Below are 16,957 nucleotides of genomic sequence, written 5' to 3' on the forward strand. Positions count from 1 at the left end.
TTCATCAGGAATGAAGTTGATATGCATTTCCTTGATGTTTATGTCAGTTTCCTAATTTCTTACAGGAACTGTTAGGAAATAGGAACATGTTCCTCTAGTATTCCAATATCTGGGAGGACCTATTCTTATATCTCTTTTTCCCCTTTTCCCAATATATATTTACCAAGGACATGATTTCACATTTCACTTTACAATATCAAGCAGAAGAGTTGTAGGAAAATATGAACAGTAACAAAACACTCAAGAGAAGAGCACATGACCCCTTTGAACATCAGAGTCTACATAATAGGAATATTCAGGCAAAATTGATTAAACAGTTCTCATAGATTTACTTTAACTTTATTGTTTGATGGCAGATGCTTAGAAACAGAAAACTCATTGAAATGCACGAAGGTGGGGCTGGAGAGATAGCTTAGCAGTTAAGCGGGCATTTGCAGAACACTCAAGTTCAGTTTTCCAGCACCTACATTGGGTGGCTCACAGCTTCCTTTAACTTGGGCTCCAGAGGATCTGATGCTTTTCCCTGGTATCTTTTGGCATCAGCATACTTGTGGGGTATACAATTTCCCACACACATACCTACAATTAAAATCAAATAAATCTTTTCACAAAGCACAAAAGCAGCACTGAACACATTTTTCAGAGAGCATGGATGAACATTATTTATTTGAGTTGTTTTTTTATATCTGTTAAGTACAATTGACATAATGAAATAATGCCTTGAGCCATGTGCCACTCGACATGTGCCATGATATCTGAAGTTGAGAAATAGCTTGCTTGATAAATTTTGTTGAGTTATAAATAGATGTTCAAATTATAACCATTTCTTACTCATCTTTTTAAAGGCTTCTATTACATCTTGGTTTCTCAGACTATAGATCAAGGGGTTCAACATGGGAATAATTATGCCATAAAATACAGAAGCTGCCTTTTCTTGCTCTTGAGATTCATTGGTATGCGGGTGTAGATACATATAGGAGAGAGTCCCATAAAAAATGGTGACTGCAGTCAGGTGGGAGGCACATGTGGAGAAGGCCTTTTTCCTTCCTGCAGCAGAAGACATCCTTAGGATAGCAGCCAAGATATATATGTAGGAAAAGATGACAACCAGCACAGTGCTCATGAGGTTGAACCCCACAAAGACTGTCAGTAGCAGGATACTGAAGTCAATACTGGAGCACGATAGGGCAAGAATGGGAGGTTCATCACAGAAGAAGTGATTGATGGCATTGGAATTGCAGAAGTTCAGTGAGAATGTAAAACTTGTGTTTACAGAAGCATTTAGGAAGCCCATGGTATATGAACCAACCAGCAGCAGAATGCACAGTCTCTGAGACATGATTATGGGATAGCGCAGTGGGTTACAAATGGCCACATAGCGGTCCACAGCCATAGCAGCCAGGATGAAGCAGTCGATGGTTGCAAAAGTACCATAGGCTAGCAGCTGTAACATACATCCTATGTAGGAGATGGATGCTTTTGTCTCTATGAAGTTTTTTAACATCTTGGGGGTAATAGCTGAGGTATAACAGAGATCGACAAAGGCTAGATGTTGTAGGAAAAAGTACATGGGAGTGTGGAGGGAAGAATCAAATTTGATGAGCAGGATCATGCCAATGTTACCCATGAGTGTGGCAACATAGATCATTAGAAATATTATGAACAGAATGTGCCAAGATTTGTGCTGCCCAGCAAATCCCAGAAGAATAAATTCAGTCACTCTGGTGCCATTACTTTGTTCCATGGTTGGTAAAAACAATATAAAAAAATCAGCTGAAGAGTTGCAAAGAAAGAAGAGTAGAGAAGGCTGAGGACATTATCCCTGAACATATCTTACAATGTTTAGTTTCAAAATAAGATTAAAAAGCTTTCTGTGATACAACTCATGCTGGTTTTAAAGGATAATACAAAGAGCCAGATGCAGTGGCTCAGATATGCAATGCCAGAACTATGCAGGTAGAAGTAGGAAGATTGAGGACCAACTGGGACCCTGAGACCAAACAACAAAGCAAGACCAACAAAATGAAATGACTAATATGTGGTGTGTCAGCTTATACAGTTCCATGTAGAGTCTGGAGAATGGTCACCTAGAACACAGTGTCTGTGTTCTCATGGGCAGACAAGCATGCCATAAAGACATTAGCAAAGATAGAAAGAATAGCTTATTTAGTTATTTATCTAATAGAGGGTAAGTTATATATGTGGTTGTTGTGCATGTGTGTTCACTCCTGTGGACACGTGTGGAGGCAAATATTGACCTCTGGGGTCTTCTTCCATTGCTATTCTCATTATTATTTATGCTACTTTCTCAATGAACTCAGAGCTTGCCAGTTTACATAGACTGGGAGTAACAATAAGCCCCTAGGACCAGCTCCCTAGTGTTAGGATTATAGAGGAATGTTGCTATTCTTGGCTTGACATTTTTTAATTAAAAAGTTTTAATTGTGTGTATGTGCATGCATGCATGTGTGTGTGTGTGTGTGTGTGTGTGTGTGTGTGTCTGTATGTCCAAGCTTCTCTGTGTGGATGTGGAGGCCCGGGGTCACTAACAGGTGTTTTCTTGTATTGCTATCCAGCTTATCTTGTGACTCAGGGTCTCTCACTGGATGTAAAACTTGTTAGTTTGGCTAGATTGCCTGTCTAGGAAGTCCCTGGGATCTTCTTGCCTCCACTCTAGTATCAAGGCACATCACTGTGCCTGGCTTTCATGTTGGTACTGGGGATCTGAACTTGAGTCCTCATGCCTGTGCAGCAAGCACTTTAACCAGGTATTCACATCTCCAGCCCCAAAACATGCTTGTATTTAACTACATTTTCTCTTATGCTCTTTATATTTTAACCTAAACACTAATTTACTTATACCTTAACTTTAGATCTGAGAACTCTGACTTCTTAGGGTTCTATGTGGTCTTGATTATCTATATTCTCTCATCCCCTACTTTCCTTCTGTTATTGTGTCTGGCAGTCATGACTCATGGCATGTCAAGTTCTTTATGAAAGTCTTTATACATGTCATGTGCTCATATTTTCTCTCATTCTCAATGTGCTGTATACAATATTTTCATAGAGTAATAAAAGGTGGGTTTTAGTGTTGTTAGAAGTCTACCATAGTTGTAAATGGTCCATTCCAATTCCTTATTCACACCATAGAGGTTTGGAAGCACAGTGGGATGCTGATCCATGGACCAATCTTTGAGTAGCTCTGCCTAATGATGTCTCTCTTTCACAATTACCTATATACTTTCCTATATATAGAGCCGATCACAAGCCATTCTTTTTCTGAGACATGTTCCCAAAGACAAAGTTAATTGACTTTGAGTGCAATGTGCTTGCACTGAGCTTGGCTGAGCATCTTCTGATGACTTTTGTTACTGGTGCACAGGTTACCAAGGGGTCTAGGGAGTCTCATGTTCTCACCCTCAGTTGGACATAGGTTTTTGCTGCTTCTATTCTGGGGCCGAAAAATAGGTAAATTAATGTTTCATCTTTCCCATTTTAAAAATGAATTAATTGCCCACTCTCCAATATCTCCAGAACCATATTATTCTACTTTTCTACAAATTGGCTGATGACATTTAAGATAATATCTAATTAGAATGTTATCTATAAAAAAATCCTTGATTTGAGTTTCGCATGGATTAAAGATTTTCAGAGATTATATCTTTCAGATCATGTGTTTAATGTGATTTTTTTGTTTCCTTATTTTTTTTTAGTATCTACATGTGTATGCATGCCTTCACGCCTGTGTACACATATGGAAGCTAGAAGCAGATTTTGGGAATTGTTTATCGGTTGCCATTTACCAATTTCAGAGACAGTTTCTCTCCTCTCGTTGGCCTGAAGCTCTATGAGTGGTCTAAGTCAACTGACCAGAGAGCTCATGGATCTGTGTGTTTCTTTCCCTATCCCTGAATTACAGGTTTGTACCACTATACCTACCTATGTGTTTTTTCTTTTTCCTGAGGGTTGAACTCACATTTCATACTCACATAGCAAGCCCTTTACCTTCTGTGGTGGGCCTTAGCAGCCTCAGTATTTATTTGTTATTTTAAAGAAAGTGGACATTGAAGAGAGGGAATGATAGGAGTTGGTATGTGTGACCTTTTTATTTTCAATTAATTAAATATTTTTAAATGATTTTTTTGTGTATAAGTATTTTGTCTGCATGTATGAATTGCAAGCATATGTGGTGTTCACAGAGGTGTTGGATTCCCTGGAACATGAGTGATGGACAGTTGTGAGCCTTCATGTAGGTACTGGCAATCAAACCTGGGTCACTTGCAAGAGCATTAAGTGTTTTTTTATTTTAATTGAGTCATCTTGGTGTCATCACTTGAATATGCTCAAAATACTGCAGGATTCGACTTCATATTTAAAAATCTATTCACAAAACATTAATATTACTTATTTCAGTAAAGATATGGAAGAACTAATATTAACATTTTTATGAATATAAGTATCTTTTGTGTTTCTATTGATAATTTAGGTTTTGGAGTAATTGTCTTATTTATATTATCTGTAAATTTTTTTCTTGAGATTCATTTTCAGAAATAATTTCTATATCTTGGATACTAATCCTTTGACATTTATGTATATCACAAATAAATTTCCAGTTAGAATCCAGTCCTTTGGTAATATACATACACACATACATACATACATACATATATACATACATACATGTCCCTAAAAATCTCAAAGGAAAACCTTTTTAAACTCATTTCATGAGGTGAATTTACTTCTCATAACAATGTAAGAAAATTGGATCACAATTGATTGATATAGTGTAGATGCAAATATCTTTAAAGTACACAATTACTCAGAAGATATATCTATGTAGAAAACAAAGTTTCAGAAGAAATAGAGGATGTGTCAGAAAACAGCTGTTTCCCTTATTTTTCAGTATTTTTTAACCAGAGAAAGAAAATAAACTGCATTTAATGGAGAGTATAATATAATGTAATCTACAGACACCTGGAAAAAAATGTAAAATTTTTAGGTAAGTTAGTTGTTGGCAACAAACACAGAAGGCAGACAGGCTTACCATCTACTCTTGTCAGCAGTGTAATGTCTTTTGGAATTGCAGGACAGCACCTCTGGGGTGCAGAGACTCAGAGCCTTAGGGAGTTCCCAGGAAGCTTTGGGTAAAGCAGAGCAAGCTGGGCTGTTTTCAGATTCTGCAGTAAAACATCTCATTCCACTTGAGTGCATAGAATGCATAATAACTTCCATGGTAACATAGTAAAAGGAAGACAGCCATTTGCTCTTCTCAGCACATACTAAACATTACTTGGTAACATTCAGTAAACCTTCATGATAGACAACTAGGAAAATGGAAACACAGGCAGGGGAAGGGGGAGGAATTGGGTTAACTTGGTGTAGTGTTTTCTACCACGCTGGTGTACTAAATATTATTATTTGAAAGTATGGAATGTAGTGCTTATAACTGAAGGAATATGATGATAATGCCTTCTATCCCTGAAACTATTTAACATTCACCTTAAGTCTTAGCTAGGGCAGAAGGGCATGCAAGGGCAGCAAAGGGAACCTTAAGTATATGGAGAGACCCATAGTGGTTACTACTTTTAATGATGTATTTGTCTTGCATGGAGCATCTTAGAATTAACGTATAAATTCCTAGTGTGGTTAGTGACACCATTAGACATTATTCCGACATATATAGGCCAATTCCATTTGTATTGATAACAGACAATGCTTTAACTAATTAAATTTGCACAAATTTATAATACATATAGTGAATTCTGATTGTTCTCACTCTCCAATTCTCTCATCATTCAACCCTCAGCTCCTCCCTGTAGGTGTCTTTTCCACATTCATGTCTTTTTGTTCTGTATACCTCTGAGCTTAGTCAGGCCATATGTATGAGTTTGGAACTCTACAATGGAGCCTGGTAGCCTCCCTCATGGATATACAAGTAGAGAAAATGACTTGCCATTTCCTTAAATCAAGACATATTATTTTTTATTTAGAATATTTAGAGGTGAGAGCATGGATTACTAGTTGAACACTTACCTAATATTCTTGAAGCCTTTGGCTTGATCCTTATCTCTGAAGTAAAAAAAACAAACAAAAATGAAACACGAAAAACATAATACTACAATAACATCAAATATAAACTACAAAAGTAGCAATCTAGCAAAGAGTGTTCATAATACTTACTGAGGAAAAACTTCAAAATTTTTAAGGGAATAAAGAAGACTAGAACTGGGTTGTGGTTAAGAACATCACACTGTAAACATTACAACTCGCATTAACTTACTAATTCAATATAATTCCTATCAAATGCTAGAAAAACTTCAATGAGTCTATTCTAAATTTTATATGGAAGAAAGGAGCCAAGGATATCTAAGGTAGTTTTAAATGGAAACAAGGTGGGAACTTGTTCTACCAGACTTTAGGCATTCTCATAAGGCAGTTATAATAAAGAATGTCTGGTACGGGTGATGGGGGGGGGACTATTATATCAGTAGAACTTGGGAATGAAATGATGAGCAGAGCATTAGTCTGTGGAAAGCTGATATTTGAAAGCAGAACACTTAGGCCCATGAAAAATGATGCAATATATGTGGTGCTGTGAATGCCTATGTATTTGCATTCACATAATATTGAGTTCCTGCTTTGAATTTTATACAAGCAGCTGCAGATGAAATAAAGATTTAGATTTTAAAGCTTTGATATTAAGATACAGCAGAATAAATATGATTTACATGCATAGATGAAATTTAAAGGAATCAGAAAAACACAAACAAAAAACATTGTAAACACTACCAAAGGACAGGATACTAACTGGAAATTTGTTTGTGACATACTTAGATGTCAAAGGATTAGTAGCTAGGATATAGAAGTTATTTCTGAAAGTGAATCTCAAGGAAAATTTCACAAATGACATAAAGTAGATAATTGCTATAAAGAAACACTAAATTATCAATAGAAACAAGAAGATACTTGTATCAAAACAGCTAGGTGAAAATATGTAACTATATGGCCTCACACATTTCTGCTAGAGAGGTGAATATCTTATCTGGAGACAAATTTAGAAATGTTAGTAAAATGAAAGCCCTCCTTTCCTGTAATTTGGAATTTTCAGTACAGGTAAATATCTGTAAAAATTGATTACCATGACCAATATGTATGTATGGATATATAAATGTACACATGTTCATGCATATATACCCTCATTTATAAGAAGGTTCACATCAGAAATACCATACTAAGCAACTGTGTAAGTCAGAGCAATCATTTGAATTAAATATGCAGCTGGTGCTACTATATCTACACAGATACATCCCTCAAATTTAAAAGTGAGTAATAAAAGAAGTGAGTTGCTGAATTAGATTGTAATTATGGGGATGTGTATGTATGTATACATTTATGTATGTATAACATGTTCTCATGTAGCTATTACCGTAGCTGAGGACGATCTTGAGCTTCTGATCAACCTGTGTCTGCCTCTTCAGTGTTGGACTTATAGGCGTGCACTATGCTGTCCGATTCATGTGGTTGTGAGGATTGAACCCAGGGCTTTGTGAATGGTAGACATACACTCTATCAACTGAGTTACATGCCTTTCTCACATTAATTTAAATATACCCTTGCACATTTTAAAATATGGAAATTTGAGAATAAAAAATCCACATCCTGAAGATGTAAGTGTTGGACTTCTTGATCAGGTATCAGTGATGTGTGGTGTTCCAAACATGAGATGACCAGTTTCAGGTAAGGATATACCTTTGGTGATGAGGATATAGTGAACTAAGCCTGCTATCATTATGGGTTGTCCTGCTTCTTTCCAACATTGTGAGAATTAGCACTGTGTGGTAAACAGTGATGAAATGAAAACAATTCTGCTCTATATGTATTGAAAACTAATGGCTAATCAGCTGCCAAAGTTGCCTTCTCTAGAAAAATCTATGATAAAGTATACAGATACAGGCTTCTTTGGGAGATTTCCATCCCGTGAACAAAAGCATTGGTTTGAGGGAGCTACAATAGGTCAGAGTTTATGTAAATCAAAGTTCTGAAAGAATACGGACAATGATTTCATTTATGTGAGCTTTCCAGCAGGGGGTTGGTATTGAAAAGGCAGTTAAAAATTAGTTGCTGTCACCTCTAGACATGCTAACACGAATGTGGAAAAGCTCACAAGACCTTTGCCCTATACAAAAACAACAGGCATATAAGGAATGCTAAGGGTCATAAGTCTTCCCCAGGGAGAGAGCACCAATATCCAATAATACCCAATGGTCAGTCCTGAAAACATATATGTACAAATGACATTACATGGACCAAGAGGGCTGTTCTTATGTATTTAGGGATATATTTATGTATGTGTTTATGTAACAAAATTAATGAAAAAAGAGGTCTCAGATTTGAAGGAGAGCAAGGGTGAACAGTATATGAAAGGGCTAGGAAGGAACAAAGGGAAGGGCGAGATGATGTAATTACATAAAATGATGTAACTATATAAAGAGCTATTTTCTAGGTCTCTCTTCCTTCTGCTTGTTTTGTCTAGTCCTATGTGCTAGTTTTTGTTTTATCTTATTATATTTTATTATTATCCCTTAAGAAGCCTGTTTGCTTTCTAATGGGGGAAGAAATAGGGGTGGGTCTGGATGGGAGGGGAAGTGAGAAGGAATTGGGAGAAATAGAGGGAGGGGAAATCATAATGAAGATACAGTATGTGATCAACGTCTCTTCCCCCCCCCCCTCTCTCTCTCTCTCTCGTAAAAGAAAAGGCCGAATGTACCAGCAATAATAAAATTGACGTCGTTAGGTTATTAACAGCAACAACAACAGAAGAGAGCCAGATGTGTGGAGGGAGCTCTAGGAGGGGTTAGAAGGAAAAAAATGGGGTGGATATGATCATATTTCATTGTACACATATATGAAAATAAAAATAAATTGAAAAAATTAAACATAAGCTAAACCAAAATTTATCTTAGTCCAGTTGAAGTTCTGAAATCGTAAGAGAAACAAAGTAGTAAATATAGTTATTAGTCACTGTAACACATACAATAAGGCGTGGAGAACTTCTTGTTTTCCTTCCTTGGTGTCCGCTCATTCACGTGTTTTCCCAGGCAACTCTCAGCTTAGCCTATTTCTTCCATTTCTGCTGTATCACCAGAGATAGAATAATTGTTCCTGGTCTTGGGTGAAATGTGCTGAAACTTGGTCTCTGACTGTTCCCTATCATCCACAAACACTACAGTGACACACAATGTCACATGTTGTGTCTTAGTTATGCTGAGGTTGCTTCGTGATTCACTTTTCGCAGCTGGTAATTGTCTACAATGTCTCTCTATTTTGTTATTTCCCATTAGTGGTTTATAGCTGGGGACTAAGGGATCATCGTTCCCTCTCTTGAGAACTCAGTTTCCAGGGACTGGGATACAACTGGGAAAACAATGCTCACTGGTTATTTTATGCTGAAAAAAAATGTGAGCTTTCTAGAGGAGAAAGCTTATTTGATGTATTTCATTAGGGACTTCTACTTTTAAAAACATTGCCTTGTTAGATAATAGGCAGTTTCTCCCTTTTAATGAGTGGGTCTTTAAATATTCTGATGTCTAAGAACCCGTGTTTGTGTCTACTTCTACTTCTTTGTCACCATAATCTGCAATAGAATAGCTCTCTTTAAAAACCCAAGTTTTATATAAATGCATAGACATAGACTCTCTGGTGTGTCATTAAAGATACTGCTGACTGGAAGTGTGAAAGTACTGCTGGTTTTTATATTGTCACAATGATGATCTCTCAGCTGTTCACTTACAGAAAAAATTTTTCTGTTTGATTTATTACATTTTCATTTTTCTGAATGAATTGTGTAGTTTAAAAACTATCACCCCAGAAAGACAACTTTTATTCTAGTTGCACATTAAAGCATCAGAATCTTTAGGGAAAAATTGTAAATTGGAGACTTTGAATTTTTTTTTTGTTTAGAAATCTACTAACATTGAAACTTTAATGAGTCAGCAAGAATGTGCATTAGTAGTTATCTGTTGCTGTGGTAGAATATTTTGACAAAGATGCTTAAGGAAAGGGGTGGTGTTTACTTTGGCTGACTGTTTCACAGGAGATACAGTCCGTTTTGGCAGAGAGGCATGGCAGCAGGAGCAAAGGGCTAGCCTGGGAGTCAGGAAGCAGACTGATCACAGTTCATCCTCATGTGGGGAGGCAGAGAGAGAGAGAGAGAGAGAGAGAGAGAGAGAGAGAGAGAGAGAGAGAGAGAGAGAGAGAGAGAGAGAGAGAGAAATAGGAAGTAGGGCCAGGCTATAAAAAGTCAAAGTTTGTCCTCCAGCAAGTCTTGATGCAATTTTTCAAATCATTTCCAAACATTGCCACTGCTGGGGACCAAAATAGGAACCAGGATTAAATGATTTGGGAGACCGAACTTTTATACTGTCTTGGTAAGAGGATTCCATCCATCCAGGAATAAAGATGAGAGTGGCCAGCAGAAAGACTAAAGAAGACAGAGAAATGAGATAAAATGAAGGTGCCGTGTCAGATTTCTTAGATGCTTCAGAGCCACACTACAAAATACTTAGATTTATAGGTGAGATGCTTTCCAAGGCAGAGAAAGACCTTGTAGACAGTTCAGAATTCATCTGGGTTACTTCTCTCACTACAAGTTCAGAATGCCCAGGTTCTGGAGGAATGCTTGTTAAAGTACAAGGTCAAAATACAAACAAACTCTTTATGTATATCATGCTTGCAGTGCTGGAGTAATGGTACAATCTCAGGTCCAACAGAACTGTGCATGGGATGTTGGCTAGTTTTGTGCCAGCTTTACACAAGCCAGAGACATCTGAAAAGGATGGAATGTCTTTTTAGAGGATTCCTTCATAAGATCTGGCTTTAAGTCATTTTCTTAATTAGTGATTCATTGGGGGAGAACCAGTGAATTCTGGGTGGTGCTATCCCTGAGCTGGTGGTTTCTAAAGTGCCTTAAACATGTGTAACAATTTTAGAAATTATTTATTTTTGAGTTACATAAATTTGTACAATGTATTGTGATTAAATGTGACCCTATTACTCCTTCTTATCTCTTCCCCACTTCTGACTCACTTCTTTACAGATATTTCCCATCTCCATTCACATCTTGTTTTGTGTGCAGGCTCTGTGGAATATCACATATATCTCTATTCATCTATGCATCTATCTATCTATCTATCTATCTATCTATCTATCTATCTATCTATCTATCTATCTATCTATCTATCTACATGTTACTGTCTCATAATATACTACCATGTGATTAGAATAAAATCAAATGGCTTTATTTGTTCTTGTGTGTGGCTGCCATGTAAATAAATTTATAGAGCTATTACAAAAGTGTAACTGCTTCCTGCCAGGATTGTACAGGAAAGGAGTTCTGAGTCAGTCCCATTCCTGACAGACACAGTACTCCTTTGTTAGTCCATTTTGGCTCTAGGGTTTCTTGGTATCTTTACCAAGTCTTCCTCCTACTTCATGATCAGATAAAATGTTTGCACACAGGCTTTCTCCCTCTCCCTTCCTTCCTCTCTCCCTCTCTCTCTCTCTCTCCACTCTCTCATTAATTTTATTCTTTCTCTTACATAAAAGAACTTCTACTCTTCCATCTTTTTTGTTTATTTTATTTTTTGAGATTCTGTCTCTGTCTCAGTCTCTCTCTGTCTGTCTGTCTGTTTCTCCTTTCCTCCTTCCCCTTTCTTTTCTTTTGAGCTCAGGAATGGAGTGGGCCAGACTTGCATCTTCCCTCATATTTCCTACATATAGGAAATGCTTCCACATTTGATTTTGTAGTGGCTGCTTTGAAGGACATTTACTAATGCTTTCTATTAATGAATGTGCGGTTCATTTTTTAATATTTTCTAACACATGATACATGTGCTATAGACTTTATTGTGAATGGCACATGATGCAGCTTTTCAAGATTCTTTGGTCAGTTTCTGTTTCTATGACCACAGACTTCTCATCATTTCCCTCTTCAGGTCCACTCCCTTCTCCTCACCAGAAATGTCTGTGCTGGACTGGAGGTTTTTATCTCCATTCTTCTGAGATGGCTCATCTAGATTTCTGATTTTTGTTTTGTTTTCATTTGTCAATTTCTCTATTCAGTAAATATTTGTTGAGCAATAATATCTAGATTGCTCAGAATATCTAGATGATATGCAAGATGTTTTCCTTGCCTTTATATGTATGCTTGTGTTGGTGGGAACATTCATGTGTCCTGTTGATATGATGAATCACACCATAATTAAGGAGTCAGCAAAGGAGGAAATTGACCATTAAGTAGTGAGGATGTCACCGCATTTGCTGTGCAATTATGCATCTCCTCAACTGTGTACTCACCACTTGATGTAGGGTGTGTCTCTTCTATGTTTGATGTGGTGAAGTCAGGTGTACAGATTAGAGTGGTGTTTTCCTATGAGTATTGTTTACTCTGTTGCAGGACTTGATCCTCCTATGTTTCCCATATTTTAAGACATTACCACTTGAGTGAAGTAAAATTAATTGGTTGGAGGCACAAACATATTCCTAATTTTAGAAACATTAAATTGTGGTAGAACAAATGTACTGGATCCTTTGATGTATTTTTTTTTTTTGGTTCTTTTTTTCAGAGCTGGGGACTGAACCCAGGGCCTTGCACTTCCTAGCCAAGCGCTCTACCACTGAGCTAAATCCCCAACCCTGATCCTTTGATGTATTGAATTCTAACTTCTGGGTGCAGTCAAGAAGAACTTTCCATCTTTCATTTGTTTCATCTTCCGTTTGTTTGTTTATTTCTTGAGATAGGTTTCGTCTGTGTTAACAGTCCTGACTGCTCTGAAGACCAGGCTGATCTTGAATTTACAAGGTCTGCCCATCTTTGCTAGGACTAAAAGCATACACCTACATGCCAGGCTCATGCTTCAGTTCTTGATTTACTTCTGTGTTTCTCAAGCCATCGATGAGAGTATTCAACATGGCAATGAAAATTCAATAATACATGGAGATCATTTTCATACTTTTTTTCAGAATGGTCAGAATGAAGCTGTACATATATAAGCAAATGTTCCATGAAAAATAGTGACTGCTGTCAGTTAGGAAGCACATATGGAGAAAGTTTCCTTCTTTCTGATTTGCAGAGAAATTCTGGATGGTACCCATGATGCATATGTAGGAGAAGATAATAGTAAACACCAGTGAAATCAGTGAACAGCAGGTTAAATCCTACAAACACATTGAGAAGATGATGTTGATGTCATTGGAGCAAGTGTGGGTGAGAATTGGGAGAGAACTTCAGGAAAAGTGATTGAAGATGTTGGACTTAGAAAAGGACTGGGAATGTTTGAAGCCCATGAATAGGTGGGTTCATTAACCACACAAGATATGAACCAGCTGCTAAGTGGATGCATGTTTGTGGAGAAATGAGTGTGTAGTGCTGAGTCTTATGGATGGTGCATAATGACCCACTGCCATAGCTCCATGGAGTAAAACGACGGGTTTCAAATTGCATTACACATCCTTCAAATGACAATACATTTGCTGCTGCCATGAAGTTCTGCAGTGTGAAAGTAACTTTTATTCACTCTGGCAATGGGATGAGAGCCATACTCAATCTGGGCAAATATATGAGCTTGGGCTGAGCCCAGAGCATTGCTTTCTCTGTTCTAACTATCTCCAGGCTTAGAAGCTTCTACATTTTGTACAATCAAATCTACTGTAAACCCAGACCTGAAGACTTCATTATCCAGCCTCAGTTTGCTAACCTAGGTCTAGAATGTTTCAGCCTCTGAGACGCACTGCTGAATATGCTCACCCTTGTAGTTCTTTCTGAACTCTGGCTGACTGGTTCAACACAGCTCTTCTGGCTCAAACTCCTTTCCAAGCTGACTGATTCAATATGGTTCCTCTCAGCTTCACATGGAATTGTTCTGCATGGCCTTAAACTAACTCTGACAATTTGTTCTAATCCCCTGGATCATTCTTATTTTCTGGCATCAACTGGCTCACCTTACTGCACTGTACTCACTGCACTGATTGACTCAACTCAACTCAACTCAACTCAACTGACTTCTAATTCCCCTCTCTCTTCCGAAACAGCTTTTAAATAGTAGCCCTTTCCTTTTCTGTTCTCTAACTCATTCTGTAAAATCTTTCACTGATTCATCATTTTGTCAGCCCCTCAATTAGATATTACTTTAAAACATGGCTTCCTCCCTCTACAAGATAAGTTTACCTACATTGTTTGGGATTAAAGGTGTGTATTAAAGGCTTGTCTATATTCCAGCCAGAGTAGCCCTGTCGCTGGATTAAAATTCTTGTATACTATAGCATTTTAGGAGTAATAGTAGATGTGTAGCATCTCAACAGTAGCCAGATGTAAAAAGAAGTATGTAGGAACCAGAGCTTCCAGGGACTAAGCCACTACCTAAAGACTATACATGGACTGACCCTGGACTCTGACCTCATAGGTAGCAATGAATATCCTAGTAAGAGCACCAGTGGAAGGGGAAGCCCTGGGTCCTGCTAAGACTGAACCCCCAGTGAACTAGACTGGTGGGGGGAGGGCAGCAATGGGGGGAGGGTTGGGAGGGGAACACCCATAAGGAAGGGGAGGGGGGAGGGGGATGTTTGCCCGGATACCGGGAAAGGGAATAACACTCGAAATGTATATAAGAAATACTCAAGTTAATAAAAAAATATTAAAAAAAAATAAAGGTAAACTCAATGGATTGTTCAAAAAAAAAGTATGTAGGAGACTGAAGTCTGGAGTTTGTGTCGATGATGAAGATCATCTACATGGACATCACATACATGACAAGAAGCACCATGAAGAGGACACATGTGTATCACCTTGGACACTGAATCCCAAAGATAGGAATCAATGACCTCAGTGGTATTTTATTGCTCACCAAGTAACTGGAGAGGACCAGAAAAACATCCAAAAAGGGAAGTTTTAATGGTGTTTTAATATGTTACCTGAAAATTTACCCCTATCTTTCTGAAACTATGTCAAATCATTCTGCTATAGTGTTAGTTAATACATAAGCTGTGTTTGTTGTACATAACATAAAGTACTTTTATTTTTTAAAAAAAGATTTATTTATTTATATGTAAGTACACTGTAGCTGTCTTCAGACTCACCAGAAGAGGGCATCAGATCTCATTACAGATGGTCGTGAGCCACCATGTGGTTGCTGGGAATTGAACTCAGGACCTCTGGAAGAGCAGTCAGTGCTCTTAACCACTGAGCCATCTCTCCAGCCCTCTCTAGATAATTTTTTCCTTCCGTTTTTTCTTTATTAACTTGAGTATTTCTTACTTACATTTCAAATGTTATTCTCTTTCCCGGTTTCCGGGCCAACATCCCCTTAACCCCTCTCCCTCCCCTTCTATATGGAGGTTCCCCTCCCCATCCTCCCCTCATTACCGCCCTCCCCCCAACAACCACGTTCACTGGGGGTTCAGTCTTAGCAGGACCAAGGGCTTCCCCTTCCACTGGTGCTCTTATTAGGATATTCATTGCTACCTATGCGGTTGGAGCCCAGGGTCAGTCCATGTATAGTCTTTGGGTAGTGGCTTAGTCCGGAAGCTCTGGTTGGTTGGCATTGTTGTTCATATGGGATCTCAAGCCCCTTCAAGCTCTTTCAGTCCTTTCTCTGATTCCTTCAATGGGGGTCCCGTTCTCAGTTCAGTGGTTTGCTGCTGGCATTCGCCTATGTATTTGCTGTATTCTGGCTGTGACCACTACTTCTTTAATTTCCTTTTTGTCTAGCCTTGACAATCATGATTCTCTAGCTTCCTTGAGCTATACCCTTTTAGACTATATACAGAACACTATAGTTTGTGCTTGCAATTCTGACTTAACATAATGTTCTCAAAGTCTGTCTGTATTGTCACAAGTAGAATTATATTCTTTTAAAGCAGTAATTTCCTCTCTTTACTGTATTTGTAAATTCTATACATATGATATTTGTGTCATCTATCCATGTATCTGCCCATTGTTGAATATTAGGCTTTCCACTATCCTGATTCTTGTAACTAGTGCTACAATAAACATGGAAGGTAGATTTCCCCTGAGAACACTGTTTTTTGGTTGTTTCTCATTAATTTATTTATTCACTTTACATCCTAGTGGGTGTCTCCCACCTCCCAGTGCCCCCTAACATGGTCCCCCCTTCTTTCTCCTTCCCCTTTCCTCTGAGAGGGTGGAGGCTCAACCTGGGTATGCCCTTACCTTGGCCACCCTCTCCTACTGGGGCCAGACAAGCAACCTAGCTAGGGGAATGGAATCCATAGATAGGCAACAGCTTTAGGAATACCTCACTCTGATTGCTGGGGACTCACATGAAGATTGAGCTGTTACATATATTGGCAGGGGGAGTTAAGGCCCAACCCACTTATACTCTTTGATTTACACTCTTTGGTTGATGATTCTGGCTCTGAGGGTCTAGGTTAGTTGACTCTGTTGGTCTTTTCTTTTCTTTTTTTTATTGGATATTTTCTTATTTACATTACAACTATTATTCCCTTTCCAAATTTCCCGTCCATAAGCCCCATTTCCAATCCCCCTCCACTTTTTCTAGAACAGTGTTCCCCTCCCTATCCACCCACACCCCCTGCATTCCCTTACACTGGGGGTCTAATCTTGGCAGGACCAAGGGCTTCTCCTTTCTTTGATGTCCAACAAGGCCACTCTCTGCTACAAAAGCAGTTGGAGCCATGGGTCAGTCCATTTATATTCTTTGGGTAGTGGTTTAGTCCCTGAGAGCTCTGGTTGGTTGGCATTGCTCTTATGGGGTTGCAAGCCCCTTCATCTCTTTTCAATCCTTTCTCCAACGGGGGTCCCATTCTTAGTTCATGGTTTGCTGCTAGAATTCGCTTCTGTATTTGACATGCTCTGATTGTGCCTCTTGGGAGACATCTATATCCAGTTCCTGTCAGCATGCATTTTTTAGCTTCATCAGTC

The 16,957-nt window shown here is 38.3% G+C and overlaps 1 protein-coding gene and 1 pseudogene across 3 annotated transcripts in view; both read right to left on the reverse strand.

Moving 5' to 3' along the window:
- Window positions 1–814: 814 nt before the first annotated feature.
- Or5ak4 (olfactory receptor family 5 subfamily AK member 4) overlaps window positions 815–16,957 on the reverse strand; it is a 33,483-nt gene continuing 17,340 nt past the window's right edge. The window contains exons 1-4 of one of the 3 annotated variants that reach the window (XM_063284304.1): window positions 9,035–9,254; window positions 6,034–6,069; window positions 5,045–5,324; window positions 815–1,773 (exon numbers count right to left, since the gene is read on the reverse strand). In XM_063284304.1, the coding sequence (XP_063140374.1) occupies window positions 815–1,744 (930 nt within the window). In that variant the 5' untranslated portion in view covers window positions 1,745–1,773; window positions 5,045–5,324; window positions 6,034–6,069; window positions 9,035–9,254. Of the gene's footprint in view, window positions 1,774–5,044; window positions 5,325–6,033; window positions 6,070–9,034; window positions 9,255–16,957 lie in introns of those variants that run through there. The other 2 variants (XR_010064676.1, NM_001000688.1) reach the window with 2 other exon arrangements.
- On the reverse strand, window positions 12,910–13,570 carry Or5ai2-ps1 (olfactory receptor family 5 subfamily AI member 2, pseudogene 1; annotated as a pseudogene).

The sequence above is a fragment of the Rattus norvegicus genome, chromosome 3 (assembly GCF_036323735.1).
Source record: "Rattus norvegicus strain BN/NHsdMcwi chromosome 3, GRCr8, whole genome shotgun sequence".
Taxonomy (NCBI): domain Eukaryota; kingdom Metazoa; phylum Chordata; class Mammalia; order Rodentia; family Muridae; genus Rattus; species Rattus norvegicus.